Genomic DNA, 24,576 nt, shown 5'->3' with positions numbered 1-24,576 from the left:
TTTTATTACTGGTCAAAAATATTAACTACTAATAGAAAATTTTCCACTATATATTTACCCGGGGTGTTAACCCTAACATCCTGGAGATATAATTCCCTGGTAGAAAGTACTTTAGGTAGTATAACAATAAAGCATAATGAATTAACAAAATGAGATGGGGAAGTTCAGGGACAGGGATTTGTCCTCCAGCTCCTACCGTGTTAAAAGTAGTGGAAGAGCTAAAAGAGTAACACAAAAGTTTCTTGACATTTTACTATGAATGTTTCATGATAAAGTCTAAAATACCATTTACGTCTACCACCTCTTTCTCTTGTGGTTGAGTTTTGCAGTTTCTATATAAGATGTTTTGTCTAGACCTTATAGAGTTGATACTTTCCCTGTAGAAGGGCTGACTCATAACCATCAACATGACACAATGGGCTATATGCAGCAGCATGACAACACCCAATCATCCTCCCTACTCTGTGGACAGAATCATATAGTTTGTTTCTTATTGTGGTTTCTTCATGCACTTACAAAATGACGATCTTATTCACATGAGATTGACCTGAATTGACTCAATCCAGTTTTTTTATTTCGTCAGTGATTAACAGTCACTGAATGATCCCCTTGCTTCAGAGTATCCTAGTCCCCACATGCGCAAAACCTTCTTATCATACCTTATGTTAGTATTCATTATATACTGTCATTCACAGAGCCAGCACACTATGATTCAGACAACAGCTAATTTTTTATATGTAGTTATAAATTTCAAAGGTTTTTCAATACAGAGATTTATAGATATTTTATAGGAATATTAGAAAAAAATTATCACAAGACAAAAGAACAGAAAAGGAAAGGTATCTGCTATAAGAAAAGAAACCACAAAATAATAATGCTTACACAGCATAGTTCACAAGTTCAGTAGTTGTTCGTTTTTTCTTTATCTCTGTAGGGGGTGCTGGAAATTGAACCTTCCACATGCTAGTACAGAGCTCTGTCACTGACCTACATTTCAGCTCAGTTTTTCCTCCTAATTTTTTGTTACAATATTAAAATGAAACAGTAATAGAGTTTGTGAGCTAGAAGAGATTTCAGACACGATCAAAACTGGATGCAGTTCCACCTGAACTGCATAGCACCTTGTTGTGTAGAGCTGTCTTGTGTTTTGCAGGGTGTTTAGCAGCATCCTTGGACTCTACCCACAAAATATCATATGTATCTCACAACCATACTTTCCAGCCTCAACTTGTGAGTTACACGTGTGCAGACACATTCAATGTCTCTTTCTAATGAAATCATCTCTTAATGATTATATGCATATATGATTCATTCAAATGATTAGAATTTCTACTGCAATTCTTTAGAAGGTACAAAAAAGATGTGATCGAAATCATAGGTAGGAATAGAAAAGAAATTTAAAATATGGTAAAGGTTTCTTAGAAAGGCTATATTCTATAACAACAAAAAAAAACCCATTTTCTTTTTTAGATGAAATGAGAAAAAATGTGTTTTGCAAAAACAGCTTCAGTGGGGGCTGGGGAGATGGCTCAGTGGAATAAGCGCTTCCCTGGCAAGCGCAAGGACCTGAGTTCAATCCCCGGTTCTGCCAAAAAATAAAATAAAATAAAAAAAAAATAGTTTCAGGTAAGTAAAAGACACAAAGGATAGTAGCATGAAATCAGAAATTACTAGATTAGCTTTGGTATAATTAAGAGCTCAATGAATATGGACTACTACCTAGACAACCTGTAATCACAATGAATTAGTTTACAGCATTTTAGAACTGTATGACCCCCATTACCCTTTCATATTAAAACAAAACAAAACAAAAAAACACAAACCAAAAATCTGGAAGGCCAAACTGTTAGCTGTGGGAATCAAACAGAAGGCCTATAATCTATGTGGTAGGCCAGTGTTCTACCATTTCTATAATCTCTTTTCCTCTTCTGTAAAATTAAAGTGACAAGATAATTGACAAGGAAAAATTAAATATTAACTGATTTTAATGCATATTCAGTTTGGCTAATGATATGTGACCAGTATATAAAATGGTTATTAATATTACTTATAAAAGTTGTGGTAACTTTTATACCAAAAGACTTTAGTCTTAGTTTGGGGTTTGGATGATAAATGAAGCTGATGACAACACAACAGGGGAATGAAAGTGGCAAAAAAAATTTTTTTAATGTACCATATACATTCAGATTGTTTCATTTGGTTCACTTGTGCTAGCTAACTTCTTTAACCTTACAGTATACATTGTTTTATTCCATTTGGTTAGCAAGTATTCTTTGTAGAAATGCTTTACTTTCCATTTTTTCCCAACATCATTGCAAATAAATTGAGACTTAAAGCATTCAATCTCACAGCCTGTAAAAGCTGTACTTTTTCAATAGCTAGAAAACATTCAAATTTAAACACAAATAAACAAGCAGCTTCATCAAAAATCTAATCTGTTCATTTAATCCAGTTTCAAACTTGGAAAACACACAGGCACAAGTACTGCAAATGTAAATCTTAAAAATATTACCATCAAATAACCAATTATTATACCGGGCTATCTGCTAGGAAAATTTCTCCCTACCTATTACTTTTCTTTAAAACTGTACATAACCAGATGTGTAACTAGCTACTCACTTGCTGCCTTTGCAAATGCATGACTTGTGCCATATACTTAAACCCTTAGCCACTTGAATTGTCAACCATCACCACAGTGCGAAGGAACGGCACCTACCTCTATAATGTTTAATTGTGTCAATAGCTAAGAATCTCTTCACCACAAGATAAGCAGAACCAGGTTCAGCTAAAGCACTCCACCGAAGCACCTGTTCCAATACATTCTCTGTGTAGTGAAGAGGACGCTCTGCAGATAGAAAGGCCAAACACACTGAAATTGTTATTTGTCATTATAAATACTTAAAAATCCTCTTAAAGACACAAGTATATAAAAATAGAGAAATACATGCAAGAAACCCTAATTCCTAGAAAATTATTCAGCACATAATAAATTTATTGCATAAATAAATCTGTGAACATGTGTTTGCTACACAACTATTTTTTCTTAGGTACAAAACTGCTTTCCTTTGGATAAGATTTTAGGAAGCTACCTTTAGTACTATGACCATGTGTATCATTCTATCTTCTTTTTTTCTGCAGTACTGGGAATCAAACTCAGGGCCTTGCACTTGCTAGGGAGGTGCTTATGCCACTAAGCTATCTCCCCAGCCCTTATTCTATTTTTTTTTTTTAATTTAGGTAACATTTTGGTTTTCTTAGGGAGAGGTGATAATTTGCATATGAAATTAAGAAACTTTAAAAGGGTGGCAAAACCAATTTTGTCAAACACTAATACGAATGCCTAATTTTTGGTCCAAAAAGGACTAGAGGGGCTGGTGAGATGGCTCAGTGGTCTAAAGCACCTACTTGGAACGGGCTTGGCAAAGCACAGGGACCGCGGTTCAATCCCCCAGCACCACATGCCAGCCAGCCCCGCCCCCTGGTGGGCAGAGCTGGCCACACACACACACACACACACACATAAATAAATAAAATTTCTGAGCAACAACCATAAAAGGACCATGCCCATTGAACAGCTAGGAGTCACGTTTGTTGTAATTTGCAGAACACTGATATTAACAATTTATATGCAATAAAATAATGCATTAGCCATGGGAAAAAAAAAAAAAAAGGACTAGAACTTTAAAACTTTTGATCAATACCACTAATACTAACCTTTCAGCTAGTATTTTCATACTTAGCATAAAATTATAAAATATTACAAATATGAAAATTATATAACAGTATTAAGCAATTTATGCATTACTATTAGTAGACATATCAATCAAAGCCATCATGTAACAGTATTATATTGTTGGTATATAGTAATAGGCCAATATGCAAGAAATTAAATAGTAGTGCTGGGGATATAGCTCAGTGGAATAAGCACTTCCCTGGCAAGCACAAGGGTCTGAGTTCAAACCCCGGTTCCACCAAAAAAAAAAAAAAAAAATGCCAATTCCAATGGCTATCCTTGCCTTAGCTGCTTTAAAAAATAGCCACCAGGCTGGAGAATAGAGATGTTATTATCATTATTTGGGGCTGGGGATATAAATCAGCGGCGTAAGTACCAGCCTGGCAAGCGCAAAGTCCTGAGTTCAATCCCCGGTTCCGCCAAAAAAAAAAAAAAAAAAAAAGAAATTAAATAGTGATTTAAAGTTTTTCTTCAATGAATCTTGTATCTTTTTGCTTTAGATAAATGAATCACATATTCATAGCATGGCGTTTTAAAATGTCTTACAATTATAATCAAAACATCATAAGGAAGTTTTGTTGGTGATCAAAATATGCCAATCAGTTTAATACAGTATGACAAGGATATGCTGGAAAAAGAAATTCAAACTTTCTCGGTGCACTGAGAGTGGCACAATTAGTAAGAAGAGAAGCTCTGTCCCAACGACAGAGCTGATGCTGCTTTCCCACAGCCGTGTGTCAGCTCAACCCCCATACAGGAGCGGAGCATTCTGCTTTCAAATATTGCCAATGATAAGCAAGAAAAGGCAGGCAAGAGGCAGTATACATGACCATGGTATTTTAACTGCTAATAAAATCACAAATAAAATGGATCAAATATATCACATCTTCTGTCATTGTGCCTTTGTGGGCTATGACCACATCATTAGAGGAGTTATCAATTATCCCAGGTCCATAAAAGAAAATGTTTTCTGCTTTCAGGTAAACTGCAAGATTTCTGCTTCCTATCCAGCCAGCTGAAATCCAATTCTTCATTCTGTGTTTATTAAAGTTATTTATTATTCATAATAAGGATTTTTTAAAAAGAGTCATTAGTTCATCCATCTTAAAATCTCTATGTTGATTTACTATTAAATATCTTCTGCATATGGTAGAGTAAGAAGTACATAATAGATGCTCAACAAATATTTCAGGTATTAACTATTAAATGAATTTTTGGGAACTACAAATTATAGAAAACATTTGTTGTAAGAGCAGCAGACAACTATGTTTTGTGTTTTTTTCTTTTTAAACTAGAAAAAAACATTTGTGTTTCATCAACATTGCTCTCCTTCAAATAATTTTCCAAAAGCTTGGACAAAGATCACAATTGGCCAGAGTTCGCCACAGTTATAAAGATGTTACTGATTACCCTATGAATTGGTTTATCATCGGGATTAGAAGTGTCTAAATGTCAAAACAATTACAGTATGAACCCTCCCATCACATATGGTATATAATTTTTGATAGCACTGAGGCATTGGGATCCATTAATAGCTGTCACTCCTGGAGTAACTATGCATTAGTTATCACATGTGTTGTATATTTTATATCAGTTATCAGTTTAAACTCCTATACATTCCTTATACATACTGTTATTACACTGATATTTTACAGTCACATTAAATAACTTTTATGATAGCAAAATAAAAAATGCTAAAAATTTAGGATAATTCATTTTCCTATTTTTTAGGAAAAATAGATTACGGAGCCAGTTCTATGAGATAAGAACAACATTAACTGCTTAAAATCTTTTAAAAAGGATAAGCCCAATGTCCCTTGTTAAAAATAGCCATTCATTGTCATTCTGAAATAGAACATTTCCTTAAATTTCTGTTAGTAATGGCCGAGACAATCATGACTTCCTCAACCATCAAGTTCTTCGTGTCGGAGGTAGGCCCTTCAGAGCTTTTCTCTGTCCCATCCACATGATCAGAGGATGGCAGTACTCCATGGTGTCCATGATGAGGACAAGAATCTTTGAAAAACCACACCTTTCATAGCGTACTAGCTGTGAGGCAGCAAGAAGAAAACATTATGATACTGCTGTACAGAAAGTAGGTGTTTAAAAAAAAGAAAAGAAAGCAGGTGTTCTATAATTCCAGCCTCTCAGTGAGGTCTACTTACGAGAGTCCTTGGACAGTTATTCCAAGATATAAAGGACCTGAAAGGTACAAGTGCTACACTGACAGGACAAGATCAGTTTCCAGGTGGAGATTAGAATAACAAAATATTCTAGAGGAGCTGCTACTGATAGAGGGAATATCCTCTCTGCTTATGTTTGGAATCTGAATGGAGCCCAAAGGCCAAGTGCTGAAGGCTGTTTCTAGCCTGTGGCACAACTGGAAGGAGGGAGAACTGTTAGGAGATAGGGAATAAAAGGACAAAGTTGGGGCTCTGGGAACTTGAATTCTCTGATTCTAGCCACCTTGATCTAGTGAGCAGCTTCCCTGTCACACACTCCCCACTGTGACGCTCCACTTCACCACAGGCCCAAAAGCAACAGTGCCACCTGGTAATGTGCTGAACCTTCGGCAACCATCACTCAGAAGAAAGCTTCACTCCTTCTAAGCTGACTTCAAGTATCTGTCACAGCAAAGGAAAGCCACCAAACATACTCTGCTACCATGGGTTTGAGCCTGCCCTAACAAATAGCGTGAGCATGCCAAAGATTCTTGACATCTTTCAAGATGTGCAAAGGAAATGTTTTCTAACCAGTATAAATTTAAAGAGCCCAACAGGTATTTCTTTAAAGGGAAAACCTATATACACTAATTGAAGATAGGTCTAATTTAAGTTTGTATATTTGTTTGATTGCAATATAAAAATCAAGATATGAAAAATATCAAAACGTTTTGCGTGGTCAATCCTAGACTTACGGTTCCATGAATCTACCATGCAGAGGTTGTGTATGTTTTAGTAAGAATTTCTCTCCATTTCACCAATGATGATAATGCTGCTAATATTGTTGGTCATAAAACTGAAATGTTATGCTGGACTTGTGACAAGCAGGTCTATATTGATTCTATTTATAGGTGTATAAATCTATTTTCATTAGTTTTTTTTTTTTGTTGTTTTTGTTTTTGTTTTTAGTGCAGGGTCTATAGGGTCTCACTATGTAGATCGGACTAATAGTGATTCTCTAGTTTTCAGCCTCCCTAGTGCTGGGATTATAGGTGTGCGGCACAACACCCAGTCTCAATTGACCTCTCAGCGCACCCTGGGGGCAGAGCCTGCATGGTACATAGGGGAATGAACCCTGGCCGCTGCATTCTGCCTAAGCAGGTGCTTTAATCCACTGAGCTATCTGGCTGGCCCTTTATTTTCATCACTTATGACCACATATGCAAATTATATAAACATATCACTTATTGTACATTTCTCTTAATTATTCTGAAATATGTGGATTATGCTGATTTTTAAAAAGTATAATAAATTATCTCTAAAAGGTAAAGTGAACAATATGGAATTATTACACTAATAGGGCACTGGATGTGACAGGGTATGGAAATATTGTTTTATCCATTTATTAATGTTTGATCATTTTAGTACTTAAATAATTCATTTTTACATTAAAAAGTTTGCCAATTTCCTACTGACTTTCTTCCTGCCAACCAAAATCTTGTAATTATTATTACACCTTTCATTGCACCTTATTTTTATATTTCACTATATCCTCCCTGAATGTTACTAGAAATAAAGCTTTTAAGGCTGCAGGTCAGCAACATGCAGGTTCCATCTACTATAGCCAACCAGCCACTTTTCCGGTGTCTCTGTAATTTTCTCCTAGAAGCAGTAAAAACACTCTCACTTTCCCTCTGGCAATTTCTACAGTACAGTTAACCAAATACTAACATTACGCCAAATTTGAGTTCTCCACTCTAAGTGTATATACTTTTGATGTCCCCGAGCTCTTTCTTTGATTCAGACATGCAGAAAGCAAGCCAAACTGATGCCATTTGCATCTTCATTAGGGAAACTCTTTATTAACTTGCTATTAAAAGGAAAAGAAGGAAAAACACAAGGCCCATCAAATATTAGCATTTTATAATGCTGATTATCACTGCAATTGGATAACTAGTCATTTTCAGGGTAAGAAGTCCCTGCTTTTCCAAAAAGAAATTTCAAAAACAATGTATCCAGGTAGAATGTAGCCTGTTTAGCTGCATGTACTTCCTTCCTGTCATCATCCATTCCATCCGTTCCTGTCAGGAAGACTAGTGACTGAAGGCATGAGGCCCAAGAGAATGCTCTGATTCATTGGTGGCAAACCTTTTAGAGGTTTTAGCGATAACACACAGCTGGCTGTCACTCAGTGTCATAAAAGCCACTGCTTTAATAAAATTTAAACCTTGAAAAATATTAGTAGGGCCCTTACAATATAGGACTTAAAGTATGTGACCTTAAAATATGATTCAGTATCCTGCAATGACTCTCCTAAAATAAAGAAATGTATGCAGGAAATAATCAACTGTTTAAGCCCTAACCAGGACTTACAAATCCAGTAGCAAGAATGTCTTTTCATGTGCTTTTTATACTTGGATGTATGTGTATAAAGAGCCACAGTACAAACACAATCCCAGATCTACAACGGAAATAGTCCTTTATTTTCTTCTCCTACCTCAGTAAAGAAGATTGATTGGGGAACGTTTGTATCAGTGCATTATCCTATAGGTTGTGAGAGATGTATGGATCTAGAACATATGTTCTTCCATTCAAGTAGTAACCAGGCTCAATCCTGCTTAGCTTCTGAGATCAGATGAGATCAGGCTCATTCAGGGTGGCATGGCCATAGACAGAACATATGTTAAGTGGCCTCAAAAGGTCTGATCAAAGGAAGAGCCAGAATGTAAGTAATCCTAGTCTACAAAGTAGATAGCATGTAGTATTATAAATACAGAAGCAAATGATCAAAGTAAATCAGTGCAAACTATGTTCATCAGAATGTCACTGAGGCACCTGAGCTGGATCTTAAGGATAAATACACGATGGCAAAATAACAAAGCAAAATTTTCTTTGGTGGAAGGCCACGATCTAATCTGATACAAGGCAATGTGAAATAGTCAATTCTGAAAATAATGCCAACAAATACCTTTCACAAATGCAATGAAGCTGAGAACCTGGGCCCATTAGGAAACTTAAAAAGAAAAACATCAAAAAACCCTATCATGCCCATATCACATAACCACATACTAGCATGCTTCATTTAATAGATGTTAACTGCATGGCACCATGCTAGACAGTAAACACAAAAAAGCAAAGAAATAACTGAATCCCTATTTCGTTTGAAGAAGCTCCTCAGAGATAAAGCATCGAAACTGAACATGGATTTGACAGGAGATAAACATGTGGGCCTGATGAGGGAAGAACAAAGGTTTATGTTCGTGAAATGACACGTACATGTTGGCCAAGTGCAAAGAATGCAATGGGTTTCCCATAAAAAGCTTATAAGGAAAGATCATGAAGGACACTGGAGAAAGGAAATTTCACATTTAGATCGAAGGAAGGAAAAACTAAAAACAAATCCAAATGACTAGAGAATATAGGATTCCAAATGGAATGAAAATCATCAAAGGAGAAGGGAAAGGAAGGTCATTCACAAGGCTGCAGACTGGACAGGTAAAGCCTCCAGCAAATCTATTGGATCTGACAGTTGGGGGCAGAGGGCAGGGGCATCCCAGGAGCCTTAGCCAGAGCAGTTCTAGCCTGGGGTAGACTGAGCACTGACACTAGGGAACCTATATCTCAGCACTGCATACTGAAAACATAATGCCTAGCCACAAACTAAGGTTTTTGGACTCTGGGTATGATTAAAACAAAGGGATTAAAATATCGAGATGGACTAATCAAAGACGAAACACCAACATTCATTCCCCTTACATCTAACACTGACTGCAATACTCCTAATAATGCGTTGCGGGGTATTTCAACAGTAAATTTCAATTTTTATTTGAGCTTGTGGGTGGCAAGGTTTCCGTCTGGCAGTTTGACAGCTATATTTGAAAAGGTCCCCTGACCTTAGCAGGTATTAGCTAGACAGATGGTCAAGGGATAAAGACATTCTCCATCCCTTCCCCCCTGCCCTAGAGGTTTTTAAACTAAATTTTGTAATTAGAATTTTAAGCTCATTCAGCACTTGATGGGGTAAACAAGGTGCTTTAAACTATCTCTTTGCCTTTCAATTTCTTCAAATGAACAAGGACAAAATATTTGATGTGCTAAAAACGGAGGAAAATGAAACAGCCAAAAAAAGAAAGAAAGAAAAAGAAAAGCTTCTGCTGCATTTAAAATTTAAAAAAACTAGAATATGAAATAATCTTTATACATGCTTGATTCTTCTTAAATTAGTGGCATATAAGAATGGTGACAGTGACAGAATATTTTTATAAATCTCATGGCTTCTCCTTATAAACAAAGGCCTTCTTTCATGAGGCAAAAAGAACTATCTAATGCTTTACACTTTGTTTTTACAGTTAATACGCAATCTAATTAGTTTGGTGAATAAATTCATAGGAAGGAAACCTTGACTGGTGGGAACATATAACATGGATTTAGAAGGGAATTTATAATAAGAGGCTAGTATTTAGGAAGACATAAAATGTTAGTAATAACTTCTCCCTCTAAAATAAGAACATTTCTTCACACTATAAAGACTTCAGAATCCCCAACATTAAAATCACTTACCTAGCTCTTCATTTTCAATGACTTCAAATGTGGCCCATATATCATCTTTTGTAGGAACAATATTTTTTATTGCTAATATGTCATTAGTTAATTCTTCTGCTTCCATCACAGGAGATATCTGCCAAAAAGGCAATATGTCTTTAAAAACTACATCAGACACAGAAGCAGCCTTGTGCTAAAGCAGTAATGCTCTAACAGTGCCCCATCTCCTCCAGTGGTAAAATCTACCTTCTCTAAGTAGTAGGCAGAGATAGTACGTCCAGATCATTTCCATAAAATCTAATAATTTAACATGAAAGCAAAGGGATTTTACAGTACAGACATAATCAGGAAGGACTTTTTCACTTAGAAAGGAAGGGAGATGTTCTTAGTCACACAGAGACTTTCACCAGACAATGAGTACAATAATCTCCCAGGAGTAAAACTTCGCATTTGTCAGTTCCATAATCAAGAGCACAGCATGACTTGCTTTATTCAGATTGGGCCCTAAATTATACACAGTTGACTGCCTGCCATGAAGCCCAGGGTTTCGAGAGTCTGCAGTGCACCGTGCCATGCCAGTGACAGATGGTGGGACACCAAAGCAGGCGGAGCCAGGCTTTCAGGGCAGGCTCAGCAGAGCCAGCCTGGGGCCCGGCTCCTCAGGAGTCCTAACGCCAAAGCCAGAGGCCCCTGCAGAAGCACAGTACTCCTTCCAGGACTTCTGGGATCTCCGATTAGCTTCGTCTCTTTTTGCTTTATTTCCAAATCCTCAGTGTGCTAGCTAAAAATTTTTCTTTAGTTAATTTAGTAATAATGTGAAACAAGTTTTAAGCATTAATACATTGTGAATGCAAGTGAGCTTATGTATCCCTCTTTCAAAATTTCTTAGTAAACCAATGTGCTCATTTCCATTTCAACTCCCCCTCATTATTCTTAAGCCTGCTGGACACACATAAATACAAAAATATTTTTCACTACGGGAAACTCGCATGTCCTATCTTTTGTATTTCTGGAAATTGAAGGCTTGTTTAAGGAACATATTAAATATAACATGAAGTACACTTTGTACTTAGCTTATATAAGCTTTAAAAACTGTTAGTATCTAGGGTAAGTGGAGAATTCCAAACAGGAAGAACAAGAGATCAATCATTCCAATGTTGTTTTTGATCTACACTAATTTAAAATTTTGAAAAAGGAGCTGCTCTTCAAAAATAGTAATTACTGAGAAGGCAAACTTGTAAAACAGCAGAGAAGTGCCTCAGCTTGAAGCAGAAAATTCTTTGCCACAGAAGAAACCCAAAACCCCCCCTTTAAAAAAATCCCATCTTTAGGAGATCACTACTCTATGGCATGCAAGGGTCAGTATAATGGCCACCAGGTTTAGATGACAACTAGGCTTGTATGTGAGCTTAACTTCCAAGTCTCAAATTTCATTCTTATAAACTAGAATGTCAGCTACCCTATGTACCTTAAGGGTTGGGGGAATGATTAACAGAGAAAAATATAATTAAAGGGTTTGGTAAGGTCTTAAGCAGGAAAACAGATGTTACAGGTAATTTTTGAGTACTTTTTGTATATTTTTAAAGAGCACTTGGAGTTGTTCTCATTAAATATGTATAGTCTCATCCCTATACACTTAAGAAAATGTGAGGACTTTGCTGTACTATAATTCTGTGGTTTGGTAAGGTGGGTAACATTAAAATGTGCCACTACACAGATTATGTGTAGCCGTGGTTAAATCATGTGCTTTGACTGTCTCTCCCAGCATTAGGAACTGACATATGCTGACTGATGCATTCTCATTTCTCACATGACTTCTGGCAAGAATCACACATTTCACATCAGAACTACGATGCACACAAAGGCTGGCCAAACCGATGCCTCACAAAGGATTTGATAACTCCCATAATAGTTCAGCTACAAGCTCTAGGTAAGGGAGCTAGTGGCATATAGCCATAATACATAAGCTTTAGAAATACCTAAAAAATTATATTTAACATAACACCCAAAGCAATCATATGTTGCAAGTGGTTAAAGTTGGGTTTTAAAAAAGTTAAGAAGTGAAAATTGAGCTTACTACATGGCAAAATGCAACTATACACAAGGCAAAATAATGACTGGATATAGCAGTAGGAGAAAGACCTATAACTTAACTCAGTACAAATGACTAATACTCCCAAGGAAGAAAAAGCTTTTCCAATATTTGAAATACATTAGAAGACTGAATGTTAAAGTATAGGAAAGAAGAGTGAGGAATAGTAGTGCTAATAATGATATCGCTATAGTAATAGATGTTAAACATTTATTTGCTGAAGAATTTAAGTGTTTCACATGTATGAGTTTAATTAATTCTCACATCCATGGTATGATGCGAAAACTGCAACCATTCCTCATTTCTCAAATGAGAAGACGGAGGCTGAGACAGTGTTAATAACCTGCCTACTGTGAAGAAGTCAGGAAGGGAAAAAGCAAGTATATGAGTTCCAGTCATTTTCCAGAAATAGCGGAAAATCCTAACCTTTCCAAATAGCTAAAACATAAAACTCTCAGAGAATAGTAGTGTGAAAATACAATCTTGTCACTGAACTGGAAAGGTAACATAAAATATAAGAAACACTGGAAAATTCAAAGTATGTAAATTGATGCCTATATACTTAGGATGTCCCATAGCACTCTTTACAATCTTCTTAGAACTCACCCGAATTATAATGCTACAGTCTGGTTCCTTCCTTTCCACATACACCTCAATTAGCAAATCTCCAGCCTGGGAAACCTAGAAAGGGCAGATGTGAAGACAGCACATAAATCACTAAAATATGGCACTTAATGGGATTTAATAATTCTCATCATAACACATATTAGCTCAATTCCCTTGCTCACAAGCATGATATATTTATTTCAACATAAGGTAAATGACAAGGAGTCTACGCTAATGTTACAGTCACAATGTAACTTTTCAGTCCTTGAGATAAACAAAATGAGGAGTCAAATGGGCCAAATGCAATTTTGCTCTAAATCATATTATATCCACAGTATCAATACTTAAAGATAAAATAGGCCTTGCTAAATTTTTAAAGAGATGATAAATCCCAAACACCATAACTGAAAGATAAATTAGGTCAGATCTGTATTAAAACCACAGATAAAGTGAATTTAATAAAACAAAATTGGGCAGACAAAAAAGGTTTATCTTAATTACATTTGACTAAGAATTTAAGAATAGTATTTGGGTCATTATAAAAGATATGTCAGAAAATAGTAATAGGCCTGCAAGATAGCTCAGCAGACTAAGTGCCTGCTTAGGCAAGTGCAGGGACTGGGATCTGATCTCTGGTACCATGTGCTGTGCCTGCCCTGCTCTTTGGTGTGCTGAGCCAGTGACAGAGTCTGGACGTGTGGCGCACATCTGTAATCCCAGCACTGGGGAAGCTTAAAACAAGAGGATCACTATGAGTCCAAAATGCATAAAGAGACGCTGCACCAAACACATAAAATAAAATAAAAAAATTTTAAAATACTTTGAGTAGCTCTTTTCAGAAATTCACTGTTACATTACCACTTACAAGTAACATTAAGGGCTGGGGAGATAGCTCAGTGGTCTAAGCGTCAGCCTGGCAAGTGCAAGGACCTGGGTGCAGTCCCCAGTACTGCATGCCATGCCTGCCCCGGAACCCCGGGCTTGCCGTGCTGGCCACTGAAACCAGGCGTGGTGGTTGGTGCACGCCTGTAATCCCAGGACTGGGGAGGGTGAGACAGGAAGATCACTACGAGTCCAAACTGCATAGTGAGACCTTGTACCAAATAAATAAAGATTTTAAAAGAAGAAAAAACAAGTAACATTCATAACCTAGTATTTTTCAAAAGATTATAATGAAGGAATCATTCTGAAGTTAAATTTGGCTAAATAAAAAATCTGATACATAAATTTATGGATAAAACATTCAAATTGTACTTTCAAAAAGTGTTCATAATTATGCTGTCACCGCAGGCATAGAAAAGATCATTTCCAGCTTTTCTTTCTCACTTTTGATACTATGCAAAACTTCTAGGAAGAAAAAGATACAGTTGACATTTTATTTTTATTTTTATTTTTTTGCTTTTTACTATGTTTGCATAAATAACTCTCCAGGAAGGACACATTTTAAAATTAAAATAGCAAACACAAAGAGCTCACAGTAAAAAGCCATAAAGAAAAAAAGCTAAGAGACTCAAAGCAAAGACACAGACTGTTAGAAAAATATTCAAGAGGAGAGCTTTGGGTAATGAAAAACTCAAGCAAAAGAACCAGTTTTTTTCAAATTCTTCTACTTCTCCATTTATTGTTTTGTTTAGAAACTTGTTTTCTTATTTTTTAACTGCATTTGAACTCACTGAAGACTCACCTCTTTGATGTATTATAAATATAAGACAAATGTGCACAAGGGTTTTAATACTTTTCTAGTAACAATATAGATAATGCCGCCAAAGATTATCTCTCAGTCTCATACAACCCTTCAGATTAGGAGTAATTCTCAACTGGTAAGAATTTATCTTTTTTTTTTTTTTGTGGTACCAGGGATTGAACTTGAGACCTTGCCCGTGCCAGTCAAGCGCTTATGCTTCTGAGCTGTCTCCCCGGCCCTTCAACTGGTGAGAATTTAAAGGAAATTGATCATGAACCACAGTCTTACACCACTGGAAGTTGGAGTAATTATTTTGGGTCAAATGGATGCAATCATTTGTTAAACATATAATATCATAGTATTAGGATTGAGCAATCCAAGTGTTGCCTCATCTCTTTCATAAGGAATGATAGTTCTTATGCTTCCTCTAATTAGTTGTAAGTATTTCAAGATGTAGGTAGATTTAGGGTCTGACTAATAAGGAAGCTTTTGCTTTACAATATGACTGTAATTATAAACAGAACATGTTTAACCCACTTCTATTATTTACACTGAGAAATTGAGTCCACTATAATTTCTAGTTACTTCAAGATGATTAATGGTCAGCCTAAAGAGGTTCCAATGCATAGTCATCAAACAATGTAAGGTAACATGAGAAAGCAAAATGCAACCTGAAAACACACATTCCATATAACAGGACAGAGGAAAGCAAGACAGGATTTAGGAGGGATGACTTAAAATTAGCTTGCATTATAAAGATCACATTAGAAAGACTCTCAAGATAATCAACTGAGAGCACACAAAGCAAAAGCATATAAGAAATAATTTATACTTTCAAAATCATGATGGAATCATTATGCTATGTGAATTTTCAATTTCTTGTATTTTTTGGCTTTAAATGCTTCCTTTGAAGTCCATTAGCATTTTCAATAGTATTTTAAAAATAAATCTTGATAATGAAATAGCTTTGTTCCTCTGTATTTAAAAATTATGTTAACATTATGCATGGATGTATCAGGTTGCAGAATCACATAATTATTTTATTAAGGTTCTTTTTCCTCATCACTTCTGCTTTCTTTCAAACAGGAACTTGGAAATACAATGAATGTTTTTATTTACCATCAGTTTTTGTTTTTGTTTAATTCTTTAGTACTCTAACTATTACTACTCACTTGAGTGTCTTTCCACTTGGTAATAAAGCTATTTTCTATGTCCATTTGTTTGACTTGGTCTTCTTTAACCTGTTTAAAATATAATTTGGGACATTCTAATAATGTAGAGCACAAGGACTGATGATATTCATCCTCAATAACTCTTTAGGAATTTAAATCCCAACAAGGTAAAACTAAATGAGCATGGCCATCTGAGTCAGCACAGGGCCACACAGTTAGGGCAAACGCAGAGCCAACAAGACAGAGTCTTGAAATGTTCCAAGCACGTGTGCACGCTACTCCTTCAGGCGGCAGCTTCCATGCACGGAAGCCCTACTGCCAAGGAAAAGATTGATGACGCGCTTCAGAGTTCTTGGAGGTTGAGACTCATGACTCATTTCTAAAACCAGATTTTTCACTGAGTGCTTATTGAATCTTTAACATTTAAGAAAAGATGGGTATAACCTAATTGAAGACTTAACTATAATTGCTTAGTTTCTATTAATGAAATGGGATAAAATTAGAATATAAAGAGAGCATGTAAAGCCACACTTTTTATTTTATTTAGCAACAAATTATTGCAAGAAGTTGCTATTGATTAAAAATAGTGAACACACATAGGAGGAAAGAGAAGAGATCAAAGAGCAAAGAAAATTCAACAACAATGGTATCTGCTCTTCTGTGAATTTAAGTAAAACTACTTTGTCAAGGAATCTTGTGCTAAGTTATTCTAAGAATGCAGATCTCTACAGATGATGATGTTTTACTCTATTACACTAACCCATTCCTTTTCATCCAGCATATCTCTGTACCTCCAGAAAATAAGTAAATTTCAAAACATCATTTATTACAATGTCCATAAAGGTTATATAACAAATCTGAGTCACAAGAATTAATTATTTGATTCAACTGGACCTTTAACACAAACACACAATCTTTAAATCACGGGCTTATCTTTTCTATATTCATTTAGATGCTCCTGTGGGAGCATTGTACTGTTGCAATTTACTGATAAAGGATCAAAATACTAACTTTATAAAACAGTAAGTTCAAAAATCAAGGAAGTGAAATAGTGTTAACTTAGTACAAAACGTGGAACAATAATATTTCAGAGTTTTTTAGTTGGAAGCACAATTTTAAAAAAGTTTACACACTGCATTGTAGAATTTAAAATGGTGATGTTCATCATTAAACTTGGTAAACTCACTGCTTCATACCTTTTCATAGACATACTTAATGCATGCACATGTTGAGAAGAAAACTACACATGCATGAAACTTATATAAAGAACTATTTTGTCCAACAAAAACCAAATGGCAAAAGAGATTTAAAAGCAGATGAATTTGATGAAGGGCTATAGGTTAAGAAGCTGGTTATATTTAAAATCTTCAAAAAATAACCATCCCTTATTATCTTCATTTCTAAATACAAATAAAGGTGAATAACAATTTGCTAAAATATGCATTTTTCTTTGTAAACAGTAACACCAAAACTATAATAACAAAGGCAGGATGTGAAACACTTACCTCAAATATTTCAACATAATTATTAATTAGGTCCTCAACTACATTCACTTCTTCACTCGTTTGTCCCTTAGTTTGAAACAAACATGATGAAAATACCAAAGCCAGATTATGGGCGTTCATGTGATTGATTTCTGAGCATTTCTGAACCCTGCCAGAAAAAAAGCACCACTCATCATAACACATGTATTGAAAATTTCACAGAACTGAACTATAAGCCAATATATTCATTTGTCACTTTTTTTTTAAAGCAGACACATAAAGGGAATAGTGGTGATTTAAGAAAATACACATGGTGCTTTCTTCCAAGTAGCTTTTGAGTCTACCTAAGGACAAGAGAAAAACAACAACAACAAAAACCTACTGTTAAAGGAGAAACCAGTACGAGTCACAAAACAGTACTTTATGGAGAGAAAGAGTGAGGCTGGCCACACACATACAGTTACAGTCAGTGAAGCCACCTGCAACCAAGGGATGAACTGTGCATCCCAAAGGGCACACAGTGACTTCTCGGGCTGCAGCGCAACTGCAGAGGACAAGAGGAGGACGCCAGTGGCAAACAAGGCAGTAAGCACAGATTGACAGGTGTATAGTACAGTTCTCAATTCCAGATTTGAGACTTGGCTGAATTTTCCTGAAAGCATGTATCAAGTAAAAAAGAACACCTGGAAACATGTATTTAGATGGTTATTCAAAATGGATATTACTGTATCTCAAAAAGCAAACTCTTCATTTAGAAACACAACTGCACTTTGCGTAGATATAACAAAGAACACTTTTTAAAAGAACAGATAATGACAGAGGAAGAGGCTCAAACCAGTACTTTCAGTTACTTGGGAAGTCGATGCAGGAGAACTGCGCATTGCAGCTTTGCTTGGACATTGTAGGGAAACTGGGACACAGCTCTGTGGTACAGTACTTGCCTACGATGCCCAAAACCTGCATGCAGTCTCTGGTACCAGAGAAAGAAGAGCAGATATGAATAAACAACGTTTCTACTCAGTAAGCTATAACCGGGGGTCTTTCAAAAGGCACTTAAAGTATTCCCAAACACAAGTTCATAGTGATTAAAATTTTAACATCTACAGCCATCATCCCAAGAAAAGTAAACTTACACTGATGAAAATGCAGTGGGACGGGAATACGTGGAAGTAGCTGATAATGGTCTCCATTTCACTCCCTGCTCTACTGCCTCTTTAATTAATTTAGAAGTTTAAAAAAAAAAACACTAAAGGAGAGCACACACTCCATTAAAGCAATATGGCAAGACTACCTAGGTGCTCCTGTGTGCAGAATACAGAGTCTGGTAGGTAACAACAAAAAGTAAACATGATGGTAATATATATGATAATGTAAGAGATTCATAATAAAATGCAAAATTGCATGGCGGAGACAGCAAGTTCAAGCATCATATACAATATACAAGATGCAAAAGAAATTAGAATTTAATAAAGAAGGACTGCAGCAACTGCAGACACCTCTCTCTAAACTACTTCTGTGCTTTTATCACTCTAGATGGTAAACACCCAGAAAATTTATATCTACGTCTGCCACTGAAGCTAGACTCCTGGATTCTAGAGTCAGGCACTCTAACTTTAATCACGCTGTACTGCATTTTAAATATGTGGTGAATAGAATTAAGTGTAAGTTATGATGGCAGAAGTGATCTTTTATCTAAATTAGGGATTGAATTAAATGCTACGTCAACCAGACCTTAACCAAATTCACCTCTCAAACTTTTGATGGCATTATTCAACATTACATCTTTCCTGAGGTTATTTCTGTAACACTGTTTCCATCTGGTACTCTTTTACCCTTTTATTTTTAGCTTCAGAGACTGTGTTAACTTCTGAAGGAAACTGGGTATGATACCGATTTTATTTTCTTCCTTTACTTTTTTGGTGCCCAGATGCGAGCATTCCCAAGTGTTCCCTAATCAGCCTGCTTAGTCTCTTTTCATTCAGACAGTCTAATCAGACACCCCAAGACACTGTTCCCTACCTAATTTCTCTGCCTCTCCCAACAAGTCTGATCACAGGGGCTACTGGGCCAAGAAAGATATGAACAGGCACTCATGACTTAAAGGGTTAAAAGAGCAACTGTTTTACGTGACCTGAAAAGCCTTCCACAGTCTTCTGTCAGATAACTATAGATGGTCTTGTGTCCATCTTCATACTAATTTGTCCCAGAAGATAGATATCCTTTATTCATTGTATGTGAGAGAGAGTGAGAGATAAAGAAACAGAGGCAGACTGAGACAAAGAGACAGAGACAGATGAAGAGAGACAGACAAGACAGAGAAAGCGACAGAGAGAGACACAAAAAGGGAGGTGAGAGGGTGGGGAAAAAGGGAGGGAGGGAGGGAGACAGAGAGAGACAGATACAGAGACAGAGAGGCAGAGAGAGACAGAGACAGAGAGAGACAAAAAGAAAGATCTTTCTACAGGCAGGCCTTGGACTTCTAGTTCAAGTAAGCGTTCCTTCTGATGCAGCCTTCCAAGTAGCTGAGACTACAACTGTACCATTGTGTCTGGCTTTCCACTTTTACTTTTTCCCCATACCCAGCTGGCATTTCTTTTTGAATTTGAAGTATATAAACATTTTCTGGAATTCAAGCCACAGTGAATCACTGATTCTCTCCTCTATAATTACATGCTTCATATTAAAATTATCTGTATTAAAATTTACCCAGCATCTCATAGACTATATTTGTATGATGCAATAAGAAAATCAGTTTTGCTGGAAACATAGCTTGGCAGTAGGGCATCTACTTAGCATAGTCCCTGGCACGAAGGGGGGGAAAGACAGAAAATCAGTTTCACAATAATAAGAGTTTACAATGCTGCATGAAAACTAGTGGTTGAAAAAGATGCAGAAAAGATGACATGTTGTGAAAGACTTTAATCTAGATTCCAAGGAAGGTATTTTTAGTAGTCTTCAGCTTTATAGAAATTTATTCAAGGAGATATTTTATTCACACAGGGAGCTAAAATGTATTCCCTTAAGCAAAACTTATAAAAGTCTTTATAATAATTCTTGCTAAGATACGTACAAACTAATCTTTACTTTTAACTTAAAAGTTTGCTTTTAAATACCCTCATCCTCCAAATCTCTCAGTTTACCATTTTATTTATCTCCTTCCATATGCAGAGTGATCTTCATGCCCTGACATACAAAATGCTTTGAATTTTAAATATTTCAACTGATAAGTCTGATATCAAATATCAGAGGTCAAGTAAGATATAACTGACAATGAAAAAAATGAAAGCTTATACTGAACATACCAAAAGAAATCACTCCTCAAAAACAGATTCCTGTCAGGGAACCCTGACAGCTCAGCACACAATAAATCATTCACTTACTCTATAATTAGAAACTACATGCTTTAAAATTCTCTATATTAAAATGTGCCTTACATTCCACAGACAGACACAGACTAGAGACTATTATCTGTATAACACAGTGAAAAATTACCCCTTCTTTCTTTAACTCCTACCCAGATGAGTTTTAAAATTCTTGCTTATACTTTCAGTGCATTTGGAGATTTTTAGACTATTTCTGATTCACTTAAATCTTCCAGTGCCATTTAATCATGTGACTTTAGTCACAGAAAAGACTAAAGCAATAGGTTCTTACTACGGTGAAAGAGTCACAGTCACATGTAGAAGACAGCTACACAACTGTAAGAAGAAATAATGACTTAGTAAGTGCCATGCTTGAAATGTCTAGAAAAGTCCAGGGATCCACCTACCTGTAAAGGTGTTCAATTAGAGCTGCCAGGGTTGCTCGGTTGACCCCTGGAAGACTACGTATAAATGCTCCATACTTCTTAATCCTTTCCTTCTCATCTTGTGTATCTGGAGGGAGAAAAAATTTTAGACTTGAACTTATCATTTATATAATAAAGCTGCCTTTCTAAAGAATTTAAAAATAAGTTACAAGTACTATAAGTGACAGGCTTTCAGTAGAATGGAAAAATAATTGCCTATAATTCTGGAAAAGAGTTTATTTATATAAATATTCCATGGCTATACACTAAAGTTCTTTTACTTTATAATTTTAAAAATTAAGCAATTTAGAAATTTAATGGAAGGGTTTATCTTCTACTTTATAGCCTATGAAACTAACTTAATAACGAATACACTCAATTAATTACTCAAGTTGGAGCACAAACTGGAAAGCTAAGGCAAAAACATTTTAGCTCTGCCTACCAAGATTTGAAAATGACATTTCTAATCTTCTTTCTTTATGAAATGATGATCTTGTCCTATAGGGAGCCCTTTCTGGTCCTACTCTGAGTATGGGAAGTTTATATTTGTAATCCTACGGATAAGTTATTGGAATCCTATCAAATTAATTTCAATCTACCACTACCAGTGCAAACCACAGCAAGAGTAAGGATACTAAAGCGTATTTATAGTTATGGGGAGCCAAAAGGTCCAGCCATGGTCATGGTTATCTGGAATAAAGACCTCAACCCTGGGCCAAACACAGGTTTTATTCAATTATGAAGCAGGTGTGGCTTATGTGCCCAGCCTCAATCACCATGTTAGCACGCCTCAGGGGCAGGGCTGGCATGGCACGCCGGAGATAGAGCCTGCAGCTGCGCGCTGCCTAAGCAGGTGCTTTAGTCCACTAAGCTATTTGGCCGACCCTCTATCAAAATTTGTTTTTGTTTCTTTTTTGTTGTTTTTACTATTTTTATTGAGTAACAAATAGCAATGAGGCAGTTTCACAACCAATTACTAGCACATGTTCAATAATTAATACATTGCATATTGTTGTCTTACTGGTTATACATTGTACAAGATGCAGACCTGACATCCTGTCTCAAAACACTATTAGAACAAAACTCTCTATTCACTGAATTAAAGAGAAAGTAGTTGTATATCTAAGTTTTTGAGTATACCAATAGGATGACAATAATCTTATTGATTGAAAAGTATTTGGAAGCAACTAAAAGATGGTCTTCACAATTAGGGAGTTCAACTATAAAAACTTTTCATCACACTACTCTTGTAGTACTGATACTAATAAAGGTCAGTCTAGAAATAATTTTCAAATTGTAGCTATTCTGTGATAGGATTTCAAAATTATTACTTTCAGATATACTTAAAATGAGCATATATTTGTAGTGGAAAAAAAAAAAAAACAAACTATTTTTCCAATAAAGGAATAACAGAACTAAAGTCAAAGGCCATTTTTCAAAATCACCTTAAAATAGATTAAATTATGAGCAACTGACATAATTTAGGTAAAAATTAAAGCTCAATTTTAAATTAAAAGTCTGAAAATTCTCACATCAGATCGAGCATCTGCCTAAGCAGGCTCTTTAATCTGCTGAGCTATCTGGCTGGCCCTTGCATCATTTCTAATGCTATTTTTATTACTATTTTGTATTCTTTTAAAATAAAAAAATAAATTAAAAGAGGTGGGAAAAAGATCTAGGTATGTATGAAATGTTTATAGATTCTTAACAAAAATTAAAACTTTATGTATATAAGTCACAAAAGATTATAATACAGAAAAGTGAAAACACTTTTAGTAGAGATTAAAGCCACTGCTTACATTTTAAAAATTTTATTAATTAAATGTTTATTGAAGCTTAAACTGGGGTACAGAAACACATTTCAGATGATTTAATCCAACACCAATGAAGGAAAAAATTATGGCACCAAATTTTTTCCTCCTCTCTCTGCCACAGTAGGATAGATTACTATTTAATATACATCTTTCATTCTATATCCATTCCAGGACAAATCTGTTCAAGTTTAGTATCAGAATCCTTAAATATTTTGCAGGAAAAAAGGAATCAAACCACAAGCCAATAAATTTCACTGAAACTATTGAGAAAATGTTCAAGAAGAAAACCTACCTTGTGCACTGGTTCTCGCAACACAGCAAGTGAAAGCACTAGGAATCAAACTCATCAAGCTGACTGAATATTTCTTTACTAAACATTCAATCCACAATGTTAAAATTAAAAGTCACTGTTCCAACTACTTGATCTCAAACCAAGTAGATTTTACGTTTAGAAAAACTAATAAAAGGTGTTTCATTTATAAATACAGAAGGAACAAAACATCAATGTGTCAATCCAGAAATTATCAAGAAAATACTGCAAGAACAAATACAAAATTTAGCCAACTCTGTCTTCTCAGTTGCTTAAATTACAATTTTCAAACATAGCTGAAAGATGCCAACTCTTGAAAGCTATAATGCTTCATATTACAATATCAGCTATTTAAAATTAATGCACATACGTTTTCATACATTTAACATGACCCAAACAATGATTTACTAACTACTTTTCCAGAGTCATGTCTCAAATTTTCTCCATTAGATGGAATCTAGGGACAATGAAGAGTAAAAGAACAAAAAAACCTGTTACACATACCAAAAATGTAGGATGACAAAAAAAAAAAAATCATGATAATTTCAAATTTTCAAAGGTTTAACATTTTACTTATCAAATCAGAAAGCAAGTAACAATCCTGTCCTACATTATGCACATTACCTAAGGCAGAGACCCAGTATGGATAGAGCTCCTTAGTAAGAAGCGCATCGTCGATGTCAGAGAGAAAACTCTTCAGCACAGCCGTCACGTCTTCAAGCTGATGCTTGCCAGCCCTCAATTTAAAACTTCTTGCATCCTTCTTGAAATTCTCCAGGAGCTCCTTTATATGTAAAGGGTCACCATTCTTTTGATAGATGTATTTGCAACCTAAACCTTTGTTTAAAAAAAAAGTTTATATGAAGAAGTTTAAATTCAAAATCTACTTTGACAGAAAAAAATGCTTGTGTTGACATGATGAGCAAGACGAACGTATCATTATGCAGCACACGAAGCTTCCTACCATTAATTCAGTGTTTAAAGTGTAAACCTGAGGAATAAACCACTCCATCCTCAGCCTTGGCCAGCTTTTGGCCCGCAGTTCTTCCAGTGCTTCATAGTCTCTGTTGCAAATGTTCTTTTAAAAGGAACCCATTCCCAATTACTGCTCAGAATACAACCTTGCCTCCATTCTCACAAAAGGCTCTCTCTTTCTCTGTCTCTGTCTCTGTCTCTGTCTCTCTCTCTCT

At 35.7% G+C, this 24,576-nt stretch overlaps 1 protein-coding gene across 3 annotated transcripts in view; it reads right to left on the bottom strand.

Annotated features, from left to right (window-relative positions):
- Window positions 1-24,576, bottom strand: part of Arap2 (ArfGAP with RhoGAP domain, ankyrin repeat and PH domain 2) — a 195,872-nt gene that overhangs the window by 44,066 nt on the left and 127,230 nt on the right. For 2 of the 3 annotated variants that reach the window (XM_004624513.2, XM_023699120.1), the window contains exons 21-27: window positions 24,011-24,223; window positions 21,245-21,350; window positions 17,497-17,644; window positions 15,992-16,060; window positions 13,136-13,210; window positions 10,456-10,573; window positions 2,717-2,845 (exon numbers count right to left, since the gene is read on the bottom strand). In XM_004624513.2, coding sequence (XP_004624570.1) covers window positions 2,717-2,845; window positions 10,456-10,573; window positions 13,136-13,210; window positions 15,992-16,060; window positions 17,497-17,644; window positions 21,245-21,350; window positions 24,011-24,223 — 858 coding nt within the window. The remainder of the gene's footprint in view (window positions 1-2,716; window positions 2,846-10,455; window positions 10,574-13,135; window positions 13,211-15,991; window positions 16,061-17,496; window positions 17,645-21,244; window positions 21,351-24,010; window positions 24,224-24,576) is intronic. The other variant, XM_023699116.1, reaches the window with a different exon arrangement.

Source organism: Octodon degus, unplaced genomic scaffold (genome assembly GCF_000260255.1).
Source record: "Octodon degus isolate 3935 unplaced genomic scaffold, OctDeg1.0 scaffold00006, whole genome shotgun sequence".
NCBI lineage: Eukaryota > Metazoa > Chordata > Mammalia > Rodentia > Octodontidae > Octodon > Octodon degus.
The sequence above is the reverse complement of the archived record's forward strand: the minus strand, read 5'-3'. Positions and strand labels throughout refer to the sequence as shown.